Source organism: Crassostrea angulata, chromosome 6, assembly GCF_025612915.1.
Source record: "Crassostrea angulata isolate pt1a10 chromosome 6, ASM2561291v2, whole genome shotgun sequence".
NCBI lineage: Eukaryota > Metazoa > Mollusca > Bivalvia > Ostreida > Ostreidae > Magallana > Magallana angulata.
This window is the reverse complement of record NC_069116.1, coordinates 22328226-22341715: the sequence shown is the minus strand read 5'-3', so window position 1 is coordinate 22341715 and position 13490 is coordinate 22328226. Positions and strand designations below refer to the sequence as shown.

The window sequence follows — 13490 nt, the reverse complement described above, 5'->3', positions numbered from 1 at the left end:
ACATAACAACATTGTGCATGTGCTGTACCTATTGTTATTTAATGCGTAAAATAAATGTTATTCCGGATAAGCGCTGTGATATTAATTAACAATTTGGAATTTTAATACATAATTAAAGTCATACTTTGACGCATTACATTTCAAAGTAAATGGAATAAAGGATAGTAATCACCAGAAAGTAAAGAATATATCTAAAGTTAGTCTTTTTATGCCACCAACCAATGTGTACATATCTCCGACAAGTTAATGTTGTTAATTTGTTAATGTCCATGGGGTCAACACAGTCTGGTCCAAAGCTACTTAGCTAAACAACCCGAGGATTACAAGTGATAACGGTCAATAATTGCGTTCTCGTGGACTCAGCTAGCCACACAGGGGAGCTGTGTCAGTCAGTTCTGCGCAATGCAGGTACCCGTGTTGCTGCTTTGTGGCTTCGTCCAAGGTTTGTGTCGTCTTTATTTCCCCAAATATTTGACAATCAAGTATACCAAACACTTCCAGTTCAGTGTCGTCAATTTGTTAATACAGCGATGTCCAGTTGTATTGGCAGTATTGTCCCACTGCCTTGAACTTTCTCTGCACGTGGATAACTTTGCGTTTTGTTAATTTCAAGTCTACTTCTTAAAGTGGCATGGTCACGATGTTGGTCAAATTTTATTTTGTTGTTTTTTTTTTATTATTTACAATGCTTTAGGAATGCGTTTTTTAAAGATTGAATGAAATTTGAGAATCAGTCGTAGAAATATAAGCAAGATACAGAGCTTGCAATTCTTTGTCATACAAACAAGGCTCGTGCCCTGTTTTTGTTTACATAGGCTCAATATACCTGTAAAAAAAATTCAAACTGATTTGCCTATCTTTTTATTCATTTTAAGCATAAATAAGTAGTTCCTTACGTTAAACACATTCAGTTAGGTCTAAAATTAGAATTTTCACTTCAACATCCAAAATGTAAAGAAAAGCTATGTTTACATAGCAAAGCTTTTCATATTGTAAGCTCTATATAACTTGCTTATACATCATCGAATGACACTCAAATTTTGGTTGCCTATTAAAATGCCTTACTGAAGCATTGTAAACATTAAAATCGGAAATATAATTTTTGACCAAACCGTGACCATGCCCCTTTAAATGTGCAACCTTTTTCTCAACAAATGGTTGTAGACTGGACATCAATGACCCCTCTTTCATATTTTTTTTTTTAATTTTCTGTTTAAATCTGCATCTGCGCAGTTCTAAGTGATTAAAAAAAAGCATTGTTCTGTACTCTTGTGAGCATTTGCATTCAAACAATATGTAAAACCTCATATTTATTGTTTTGAATCTTTTGACAACAGTTTGGGTCAGTTTTTGGCATAAATAGGTCAGTTCAAGAAATGTTTACATTTTTGGTCCTCATATGTACAAGGTGGTCGGATACCCCTTTAAAGAAATTAAATGAAAAAGTAAGAAAATAACTAATACTGACGACCACAAGGTGTATCCAAACATTGACAAATGATTAGAAGGGATTGCACGTATGTCGTTTGAGGACAAAGGTCGCGAAGATGATGAATACAGGGAGGATTTGATTTATTTTCATTTGGGTGGGGGCTTAAACATCATTTCATGTATAAATGATGAATATCTAACGTTTTTCCTAGCTTTTTTTTTTAACCGATTTTGATATTTTACTTGCCAGGAAAACGTCAGATATATCAGTAGATTATTAGCAGTTATATATTGCAGCTATCCCTATTGTTTATTACTGTTCTATAAAGGTGTTTATTTCTATTCTATAAAGGCGTGTTCAGCGGACTATGGAGTAATACTAACTGTCCGCGGGGTAAGGCGACTATTGTCCATCTGTTTGAGTGGAAGTGGAAGGATGTGGCAATAGAATGTGAGCAGACCCTGGATCCCGCTGGCTTCTGTGGGGTACAGGTTAGTTAATTCACATGGACAATTATTTCATATACATGTACATGTATACTGAAAAAATACCTGTACTGTGGAGAGGGACCCCAGGGTTATACATGTAACTTGAAATCCAGATAGTATACATGAAACTAAGGTTATGTTAATGTTCCCGTGTTCACGTTCCTGACAACGGATTCATGCGAGAGAGAGAGAGAGAGAGAGAGAGAGAGAGAGAGAGAGAGAGAGAGAGAGACTGGTGTAAAAGCAATCAATTGTAATTTGTAAAAAACCTCTTATGAGATGAAATAAATCTTGATCAGTCCTCTTCAATTACAGTGGTACAGTGTAGTAAAGATTTGATAAAACGGGCTTCTTGGATCGAAAGTTATTAACAAAAATGAACCATAACACCATTTTTTTTTTCACAAAGGACGATTGTTGCTCATTGAATGTAGAACTGAATTTAAAATTCTGACGAAATGATCCAATTATTAACTGCATTTCAACGTTTAGCATGCAGTACCGGACCACATGTACTCTTATTGCAACACTAAAGGATTAAGGGATTCATCTTGACAATAACTAGAGTCAGGTAATTTAACAAATTTAATAAGGAGCTATACAAACCTCCCCCTCATTGCATGTTTGTCTTTCAGATTTCCCCACCCCATGAGAACAGAATCGTCAGTCTCCCTCCCCGCCCGTGGTTTGAGCGCTACCAACCCGTCTCTTACAAACTGGTGACTAGAAGCGGTGGCGAGGGAGAGTTCAGAGATATGGTGGAACGCTGCAATAGGGCAGGCGTCAGGTACTTGTAAATGTAGGGCAATACCGCGAGTATTGTGATGAAACAGAAATAATATTATACGTTGTCGATATTCAATTCAAGACATTTTAAAATATATGCAATTTCTGTGCATAGTCAGCTTTAAAAAACCCCTTTTATTCAATGGAAAGCAAAGTTTGTTTTATATGATGAATTCTTTACTTTAGAGTGTACGCTGATGTGACTTTGAACCACATGGCGGAGGTTGGGTCCAGCGGTCTGGGGACGGGCGGTTCGTTCTATGTGGACCCTCAGTACCCGATGGTCCAGTTATCTTACAGTGATTTCAACGACGCTAGAAACTGTTCCACCAAAGACCTGACAGCCCACAACTACAAGAACAAGACAGAAGTACGCAACTGTCGTCTGCAGGCTCTGAACGACTTGAAAATATTTACTGAACGCGTTCGAAAGGTCCAGTTAGACTTCTTGAACAAGCTAATAGACATCGGTGTTGCTGGTTTTCGAATAGACGCCGCTAAACACATGTGGCCATCGGAACTAGAACAATTGTACCTTCAGTTACATCATTTAAACAATAGGTATTTTCCTTTTGATACACGGCCCTTTATTCTTCACGAGGATCTGGTTATTGACACGGTTGGGCTGCCGTCTGATGTAGCAGAGTATACCAAGAACGCCAAGGTCACCAGTTATGAATATGGGTATCTCATTGCAAAAATATTTCAGTAAGTGCAAATTCGGGACATCAATATTATTTAACAACTATGCGTACTGAATTCTATAAATTTCTTCTGTGTCTACCTACTATTGATGACTATACAATGCAAAAACCGGACTGGATAATCTTAACAAAGATGGATGATTTTAAAATAAATTTGTTTTTAAATTCGAGAAGTAAACTTTATTTCCTCACTTTTTAACATTATAGAGGCAACAACGCAAATCTAAGGATATTGAATGGTTTAGAAAGAACACGCGGATGGCCAGCATCAGCGGATACCATGGTTTTCATTGACGATAGCGCTAGTCAGCGGGGGTATGGGCCAGGTACATGTGCATCCCACGCTGTATACGTCATAAAAACTATTTATTATCAGCCAATTACTTCTTTATGAATAAATACCGGACACGTTTTTTTAACTGTAACGGGCCTCGCACTCTCTGATTAATTTTCATACGTCCATCATTTGCCATTTTTTCTGTAGAGAAGGTACTGTCTAGTTTTAACGATCCCCGTCTGTATAAAATGGCTACCGTGTTTATGATGGCGTACCCGTACGGCACTACACGACTGATGAGCAGCTACTACTGGCCGAAGAAGATGGTTAACGGGACCGACGTCAACTCCTGGATGGGACCCCCGACGTCTGTAGACATGTCCACGCTCAGTGTGTTTGAGGGCGACAGTTCAGAATGCAAGAATGGATGGGCAAGTACAGAGCTTATATTGCATGCAATTGTATATGATAATTATGTCAAATTTTTAATTGGTAAATGAGACGTAGGTATTTGTACTTATCAATCTTTAACTACTTTGAATAATTTGTCAAAAGAACAATTTTAACTAGTAGACTGATTGTTCTCGAACAATTAGAGGTCTTTCCACCTTAATATTTTTGATAACTCGCTAGATTGCTAAAAAAAATATACAAAAAATTCTTATACCTATAATATATATTGTACTTTAAAATGGGAAAACCACAAACCCATCAGTGATTTTTAAAGATTTTTTTTTATTTCAAGTCATTTAAGAATTCCATGTTGTTTTTTGTAAACATCTCTGAATTTTTTTGCATTTACTCTGTACAAAACCGAACCTAGTGAATATTCTTTACACAAGCACATAAACAGAAATCCTAATAATAGAAGAGTGTGTTCTAGAGGCTAGCTATCTTTGAATTGAATCCAATATGAATTGGTTTTTACACTCTTCTATTGTTAGGTTTTCTGCTTATATGCATGTGTAAAGAAGTCTCTATGATAAGTAATAAAAAAAAGTTGGAAGTGGTTTTACCAAAGTTTCAATACTTTCAGGGAGAATAACTGCTAGAAGGGGAGCTCAGATCCTTTCGTAGCATAGATTGAAAAACCCTCTAATTGCACTTAAGACATTGGTAAAAGTTCCAAGTCTCTATCTCTTATGGTTTCAGAAGAGTAGCGATAACAAGCATTTCCTTCTCAAAGGGCAATAATTCTGGGAGTTTTTTGACACAGGGTCAATTGGTACCATAACTTTTAATGAGCAATGACATAAAGTTTAAATTGTTAGGATAACCCTAAAAACAAAAAAGTGACTCCGAGGTAAATAGAAAAAGAAGAAGAAGAAAAAAAAACATAAAGAAAACAAGAGGTCTTTCACCTGAAAGGTGGAAAGACCTAAATATTAACAATACATTGTTTTCCTTCATGATTCATGAATGTGGATGATGAAGGTAGCGATCATTGTAGAAAAATATTCTGCAATGGTCGTTACCTTCATAACCTGCAGAAATCATCAAAGAAAGCAGTTTATTGTTTAAGTAAAAATTAATGTGTTCTTTATTTATAGGTCTGCGAGCATCGTTGGAGGCCAATGAAAAACATGGTAGGATTCCGAAATAATGTCGGTGAAGCCAATTTAACGAACTGGTGGAGCAATGACCAAAGACAATTTGCTTTTGCAAGACAAGGAAAAGGTTTTGTCGTGATAAATGCAGGAAAATCACAACTTTCCTTGGTGATATCGACAAGTTTGCCGAAAGGCACATATTGCGACGTTATTTCCGGGGACTATATGAACGGTGTTTGTACTGGAAAGACTGTCTATGTAAATGATATTGGACAAGCTAATTTTAGAATAAATTCTCAACAGCAAGAGCCGATGATTGCGATACACGTGGGTAAGAAAACATTTCAAGAACAAGTATTTAATACTTTCAAAATTTTATGTATTGAAAGATTATTGAAATATGAATATTTTTATTCAATATGGTTTTATCATATTACAGGTGCTATGCTGAAGAGGTCTGATGAACAAATCTCGAAACAACAATTATCAAACGTTTTCCCCGGAATAATAGGAAGAAGATAAAACGAAGTTTTTGTTTCAAATAAATCATCTTAGTTATTGTTGCATTTCATTACTTTCAATTTGAGGAAAGAAAATTATGCGAGTGGCAAAGTTGCAATGTGTGTGTCAGGTAGTCCAAAATATCTAACGTTTTCTTGGTCCTTTTAATGATTTGATATTTTACTTAGGGTGTTACGTAATAAACAGGACAAACATTAAAAAAAAATATTAAATTTATTTCATTATGTATTTGAACTGACGGGGATGAATTTTTTGAGTGGATTGAAGAATATAAACATTAAATATGAATACATGTACTTGTTCATGTTCTTGATTGGGCGAGTAACCATTTCCAGATTATAGATCGATTTGAAAACCCTTATGGAACCACATTAAACATCTCTTATGTCTACATCCACAAATCACTATTTTTTTGGAAGATTTTCTATCTATGCAAATCGGAGGTAATATCTATTACTTTGAACATAAAAGTGGTTAAATAATATCTGGACAATGGTCGGTGATATTGACATTTGACATAATTTAGAAACAGCACCTAAAAATGGGTGCAATACAGCAAAACATGCTTACCATCTTGAAGAAAGAGACAGACAGACAGAGAAGAAAGTAAAAGTATGTTTATTATCAAAAGTTTTATGACTGACCTTTTCAAAGATAATCCGGACAGATCTAGACGCTTGAGAGCTCTCGATTTGTTTTCAAATTTCCAGTCTCTGACATTCACCCACGTCACTTGAATTTTACCGCTGTTCGAAATTTGGCTCACATTTCTCAAAATTATATGTCTTTCGATTTCTTGTCGACACATGGAGGTATCTGATCCGAGAATTTGTTGGTTTCTTGCTGTGATGCTATCTTTAGCAGACGACAGTTGGTTTCTTGTTGTCCTGCATCTTTAGCAGACGAAAGTTGGTTTCTTGCTGTGTTGCCATCTTTAGCAGACGACAAAGGTCCCAAAGAGCGTACACTTCTTTGTTAAGTACCTGCAACAAACACCTTAATAAATTATGTACAATATTTCCTTCCGTAGAAAACATTCAGAAACTTGATAATTTATGTTTCAAATTGTCGTAAGAATTCATGTAAATGATACATAAATGCCAAGAAAGATCACAATTCTTTAAACTGTTTTAACTTCTTTAAATTCTTTAAACTTCTTTAAAATCCTTACTCATAAAGAGTAAGGAATAAGGTCTAACAATATTGAGTTATTCTTGTAATACATGTGTAAACATTTTTGTGTGGACAGTACCTTATTATAAGTAATTTGTAAACCCTGATTTGATAAACGGCTACCTATCCATAGAAATGGGGTATTTCATATGCAATATTTTGCACACCAAAAAAAAAAATGACTAATAAGTTCAACAGCTGGTATTTTTCGTAAAAATTACCAAAAATCAAAATCCAACAATTATGCTCATCTCTGGTATATGTACAATAACAATTGATCTGTAAATCGAAAAACATTTATCTTGAAAAGTGTAGGAGTTTTCCGTAAAATAGGAGTAACTAATATGCAATACTATGCAAAATAATGATCAAGTTCAACAGATAGTATTTTTGCATAAATTATCGAAATTCAAAATGCAAGATTTAGTATTACGCATATCTCTGATCAGACCCAACCTAACTTTAGTAGACCCCAACTAAACCTTTGGTTTACTTTCGGCGTCGCTCGGACTTTACTCTTGGTTTGCTAGAGCAGACTCAGAGTTACAAATGTAGCCCCGAGTAAACCATGCATGTATGTACAATTTCTCTGCAAAAAAACCTCCTATCTTGAAAACTGTAGGAATAGTTATCCGTTCAATAGGAATACTTTTTTGGCAGCCGCCGCCTGTCATTTTTACCATTTCAATAACCAGATTTATTCTTTGGAAAAAATCTGTTTATTGAAATGATAAAAATGGTTAACAATCAAAATATAATATTTTAACATTCCAAATTCGAGGACAGAATTCGACAACTATAACGCCAAGCAGTTTCATTTACATAACTCTCGCACCCCACAAACCCCCAAAAATAAAACAACACACACAAAGAGCTCACATATCTTGATACAACTACCAACCTTCAAAAGAAATATAAAAGTACATGTACCTTAACTGTAACTATTGATAAAAACAAGCCATCCCGTCTCTGTTGCTTTATCAAACTGATTGAGAACGTCCTAGATAGGAATTGAACGTTACAAAAACATGTCGATATCTAATAATACGTTACACATTTTACTTTTATTAGGACGTCCTTATTTTATCTTTGATGGTCAGAGAGTAGCCAATTTCCAGGATTTGTCGACCAGAGTGATGCAATATCTAGATACATATGAGGACGTGTACACTGACTTTTGTTCAGATGGGAACATAATCCTCATAAATTTTAGTAATTTCGTGATTTGCAATAATTCTTAATCATGCACAATGATACAGAAAAAATCTACTATAATTAAACTACTAATTATAATACTGACCTCTACAAACATGTTGATTATTGAGAGTCAAAATGTGTACATGACAATCAGAGAATCTAAATTTTTGTAAAGGACAATGCTTTTTTATTTACATCATACATGTACCTATAAACAAAACATTTTAACATTTGCCTTTGGCTTATAGAATTAAAATGAAATGTACTTTACAATTCCAAAAATGGCATATCTTTACAAAACGGAAAAAGAGAGAATTCGGACAATTTTACTCCAAGCAATCAATATACCTGGTAGAAGTCAATTCTAAATCCAAATATATTTATGCAACCCTTCTTCTAAATTATTTAATATAAATTCAATATCTCAAAATAAAAATAATATTCAGTCACACCAAAAATATCCCAAGATATCCCCTCCTCTATTTTGTCGGATTAGAAACACGACTTACTATAAAAAGACACAAGAGTACTTTGATAATTGTGCTGAAATATTATTATAAATATAAATATATAAAGTTTTCCAAAATTACCAAAAAAGCCGTTAACAATCATCAAAAAGGTGGAATACCCTTGGACAGAGCATGAACCACAATGCATGAAACCACCCCCCCCCCCCCCCAAAAAAAAAGTATTTATCAACTTTCAAAGAAGTGAAGATACCTTTGTTCAAAACAAGCTATCCTGTTTCTGACGATATATCAAACCGAGCGTCCTAGATAGCAATTGAACGTTACAGGGAACATGTCAATATTGTAACGCTCGGAACGCTTGCCTTGTGTTGAGAACAAAACGATGTAAAGTTTATAATTTATTCAACCATAAATAACATGACACAAATACATGTAACAACGCCGTACAAAAAAGAAAATCAGACAAGTCTCAACCCTTGGGACGATGGCAAAATCGGTACATTTACCGACACAATATTATATTTTATACGTAAAATCCCCCGACCAAAATAAAACTTAAAGGCTCTCGATAAAATACGAATAAATATCTCCGCTACTAGTGACAACTACTAGTATACAGCGAAAATATTCCCTAACTCTCTATAAATCGAAATAACTAGTACTGAACTAGTAAATATGAATTAAACTAGCACTATCACTAGTAATAATAATTAATTAAACCCTATTACTATAAATGTACTTCAGTCACTTAGATACTGAAATAGTACGCACCTTATAATATGCTGCAAAATTTGTGTGTCCTTCCTGACACACAACAAAAAGGAGAGAGCACCCGTTTTTCAGTGTTCCGGGTATTTATAGAGTGCTAAAAGCAGACGACAAATTACAACCAATAAGATAAGTTAATCCCATCCCGTTAAAAAGATTATCCAATCATAGTTAATCCCCATCCCGTAAGAGAATCTCGGTCTCGTATCAATTAACGTGAAAATATTACAGTACAGTAAATAAGTAAAACAATTTAAAGTTAATTATTAAACATAAAAATAATAACTTTAAGTATTTTATAAATGATATAAACAAGTAAATTAAATTTATCCGCCAAAAGGTACTTCGTTACAAAAATAGAAAACGGAACTATGGGTAATTCCGAGAAAGATGAATAAGAAAAATGGCGGCAACGTAAACAACCAAGGCATGTGTGAGAAAAACAAAGAACCACAGGACGTGCACTGCCGGTAGTTACCAACTACTTTAAGCTGGAAATGACCCCCGATTGGCAAAGGTACTAATAAGAAAGATTATTTATTTATATGAAAATATTGAGGCCCTAAATAACAAATGCAAAATACACAGGTCAAGTGCTACGTCACACTCGTCACCGGAATCATACCGATACACAAGCAAAACACTAAGACATCGAAAGCATTCACACAGAATTAAAATAAACGGAATCAGGGCACCATAATGTTACATTTTGCCCCTCTCTCAGAGTCCAAGTCCCTTTGGACTCAAAAATACACAAAGAAAAGAATAATAACATTGTAGACTGACAATCAACATGTCTACCATATCAAATATACAAGTACCTTTTTCACACACAGTAAAGAAATATATATACTGTACTTAAAATAATTATTCCAACTCATATACGGCATTGTTATAACAAAATACACTTGTCATTTATCAATCAAACAGAATCAGACAATGAAAAATATCATAGATAACCATCTACAATAATGCCAGCACAAAGAAAAGAAAAAGAAGACTTCCAGCAAAGATCAATTATTAAACTATTCAATACTCTTAATACATATTTCTTAACAATGGTTAATATTAATTATTCATACATCAATTAACAATTCTCAATCAAATATACAAGAATGCCACCAATTACACAATCAATCCCCAGCATTTACTTTTATAATGTATTAATAAGTAAAAGATTACAATATTTATCCAAGCTGTATAGTACATAAAAAAAATTTAAGAATGAAAAATACTGGCTCAAAATTAACATAAACAAATACCTACTTAACTTATCATTATATTCAATTACATATCTAATACCTAATGTCTCTTGTTAGATCTATGGAATGGGCGGTCAGGCTGGAACAAGTCATCCAATGGTGATCTATGTCAGGGACGCTGCTGGGGCTTGGGGCGAATCGTTCTGGGTACCACGCGCACCACCGACTGAAGTTTCCGAGGAGACCTCCTGAGAGGAGCCGATGACCTCTGCGGACGCGGATTGTAGGGTTCACCCTCTCCAGGACCATCATGGAATGTCTTGGGTGCCTCATCCTTACCTCTCTTCAAAGCCGAAATAGTAGCCTTGTGTTCCGCAATAACTCGTCGTTGCCTCTCCATCTCTCTCTCCAGGCTCTCCGTCTTCTGATTCTTCTTCCTGGCCAGAACCAGAGGTGAGGTACACGGGGAGGTAGAATACTGAATAATGCCCCTCTCTCTAAGGTTGAGTATAGCATCTCTTTCTTCATCTGCTAAGGCTATTGGAACTTTGCGTGGTGGCTGTTTTATTGGCTTACTATCCCCAGTGTCTATTTCATGCTCCATTAAATCTGTTTGACCCAAATCCCAATCGTCCTTAGAGAAAGTCTCTTGATATTGTCTTAAAAATTTTGTGAAGGTTTCCTTTTCAGTCTCACTCAGTAACTGTGAGGAAGCCTCATAAAGCGACATCAAATGTTTTGGAACAACATCTGACCTGGAATCCCTATCACCAGATAACTCACTGGAACACCTCCGTGTCTCCGTCAGATTGTCGACCTGCTCAACCCGACGCAACACACCAAAGAACTCATCCACAGTACCCACAACTGTATCTGGATGAAGTACCCTAGTCTCGTCAAATGGATTGAGGATGCGAAGGGGAACAGTCATCTTCTCTCTGACATTCACTATAGACGGTGCCATCAATAACGATGTTCTTTCCATTAAATCTTCACTAGGCTCAAACAGTAGGTCGTCACATATATCCTCCTCATGTGCCCTCTGTATAAAGATAGGTATGATTACTTCCGTGTTGCCTGGTATCTCAGACCTCTCCACACACCTGAGAGTAATACCTGCTTGCATACCTCGCTGTATGCACGGAATTTCATGACCTTGAAAGCGTATCACTCCTTTACTGAGTATTATATCAGCTTTTTCTTCGCCTAGGTTCTGTAAAATGTCAACACCAAGTAACATTTCATCCTGGATGTCAGCTACTACAATTTCTTTCTCCAAAGACAAAGTACCAAGCTGTAGACCAAACATTCCTTTCCCATGGACATGAATTGAGGATCCACCAGCTCCCTGCAAACTTGAGTTTCCTTTAAGTTTAGGCCTGTTAGTCTCAGCCAGGTTTTTATAAACATTATAAGACAGGATAGTGTGAGATGCACCAGTATCAGCTGTTATGTGAACATCCAGCCCATTTATTTTTCCCTCAATATAAACTCCATCAGCATGTGGTAAACGATTTGAAACAAAATAAGAACATTCTTGATGATTTGTTGTTGGGTCTAAACTGTTCGTCTGTCGGTCAGTTTTCTGGATAACCGGCTCTTGACCCTCAGAGACGGCTAATTCCGGTTTAAAGGTTTAGTAGTGGATTTCTGCAGCTCCTGAATCCTAAGGGGACACTCCCTTATAAAGTGGTCTCCACCTGTACAGTAGTAACAACTTCGCTGCATAGGACCATTTGGTACTGTGGTTTGATTGTGGGTCACACCAGTTGAAGGAGTAGAGCTACTAATAACACTTGGCACGGCCGGCTGATTGTTATAGTCCTTGTTTTTGACTAGGGCATCTAGACATTTCTGAATCTCCCCCATTTGTCGCTGTAAGGCCTGTATTGTGTCTTTGGATCTGTGAAAGTTATCTCCCTTGTGAAAAGTGGTATTTCTAGCTTTAGGCTTTGCTTTTGATTTCTGAGTTGCCTGTTGGTCATCCGAGCCTGTATCAGTATCAGCTTTAGATTTTGTCTCTCTAGCACATCTCTTTGGGGATGGGTGTCGACCAGCCTCCTCATAATTTGTAACTTGTAACACAGCTTCGTGAATGTCACGAGGATCCTTGACGTACTCAACATGAAACTGAGCATCTCTATCTGCTAAACCATCTAAAAATTTTCTGAGGAGATCCTCATCTCGAGTCTTGGAGTCCCTCTCTGGATGTGCCTTTGTATACAGTCTTTTCAAGTCTGCAGCAAAATCCTCCACCCGCTCACCAGGCTTTTGAACTCGTTTGTTGAATTTAGCAAGGTAGGTTCGTCGTGTTTCAACAGCACGAAATCGATTGGTCAGTTCTTTAGTTAGTTTCTTGTAGCTGCTTCTTGTATCCTTGGAAAGCTGACCAAATACAAAGTCTGCTGCATCATCATGTAACCGAGGGAGCAGTTGATCGAGCTTCTCATCAGTGGACCATTTGTATCTATCTCCTACTTCTTCAAATCTGCAAAACCAGACAGTCCAGTCCTCTTTTCCAGTGTAAGGGGGTATTTTAACTTGGGTGCGATTGCTAGGACGCCTCCGCAGGAGCTCACGTCTCGACGTGTCGCTGTCGCTACTAACGTTCAGGGGTAAGGGGGCGCTGTCAGAGCTTGCTTGACTCTTTGAACTTTTGTCGTTTTCTGCCAGTCGCTCCACAGAGGTTTGTAATTGCCGTACTATATCTATGAGTGCATTCAGTGCAGGATGATCTGTCACTCCAACGGATCCGGAAGTAGTTTTAATTGGTACTGGTATTTGTCTCGTATAGTCCTGGCTTGCCATTACAGGTTCAGAACCTGCAAGATGGGTTGTAGGAAAACCAACATAGTCGGGACGTTGTGCAAACTCTGTCATTGAAGCACAAGCTAAATTACTCGCATAACCTGCACATGAAC

At 36.5% G+C, this 13490-nt stretch overlaps 1 protein-coding gene across 1 annotated transcript; it reads left to right on the top strand.

Annotated features, from left to right (window-relative positions):
• The first annotated feature begins 281 nt into the window (after window positions 1–281).
• LOC128188660 (alpha-amylase-like) lies at window positions 282–5796 on the top strand. The gene is made up of 8 exons (XM_052859856.1): window positions 282–442; window positions 1784–1923; window positions 2556–2707; window positions 2893–3414; window positions 3618–3736; window positions 3895–4118; window positions 5238–5568; window positions 5677–5796. Exons 1-8 carry the CDS (start codon window positions 403–405, stop codon window positions 5757–5759), a joined length of 1611 nt encoding a protein of 536 aa, XP_052715816.1. The 5' UTR covers window positions 282–402; the 3' UTR covers window positions 5760–5796.
• The last annotated feature ends 7694 nt before the right edge of the window (window positions 5797–13490 follow it).

Coding starts and splice junctions, on each gene's coding strand:
- LOC128188660 (XM_052859856.1), top strand. CDS start 403: ATGCAGGTACCCGTGTTGCTGCTTTGTGGCTTCGTCCAAG. Junction 4,119..5,237: donor CAGAATGCAAGAATGGATGG/GCAAGTACAGAG, acceptor CTTTATTTATAG/GTCTGCGAGCATCGTTGGAG. Junction 5,569..5,676: donor GATGATTGCGATACACGTGG/GTAAGAAAACAT, acceptor ATCATATTACAG/GTGCTATGCTGAAGAGGTCT.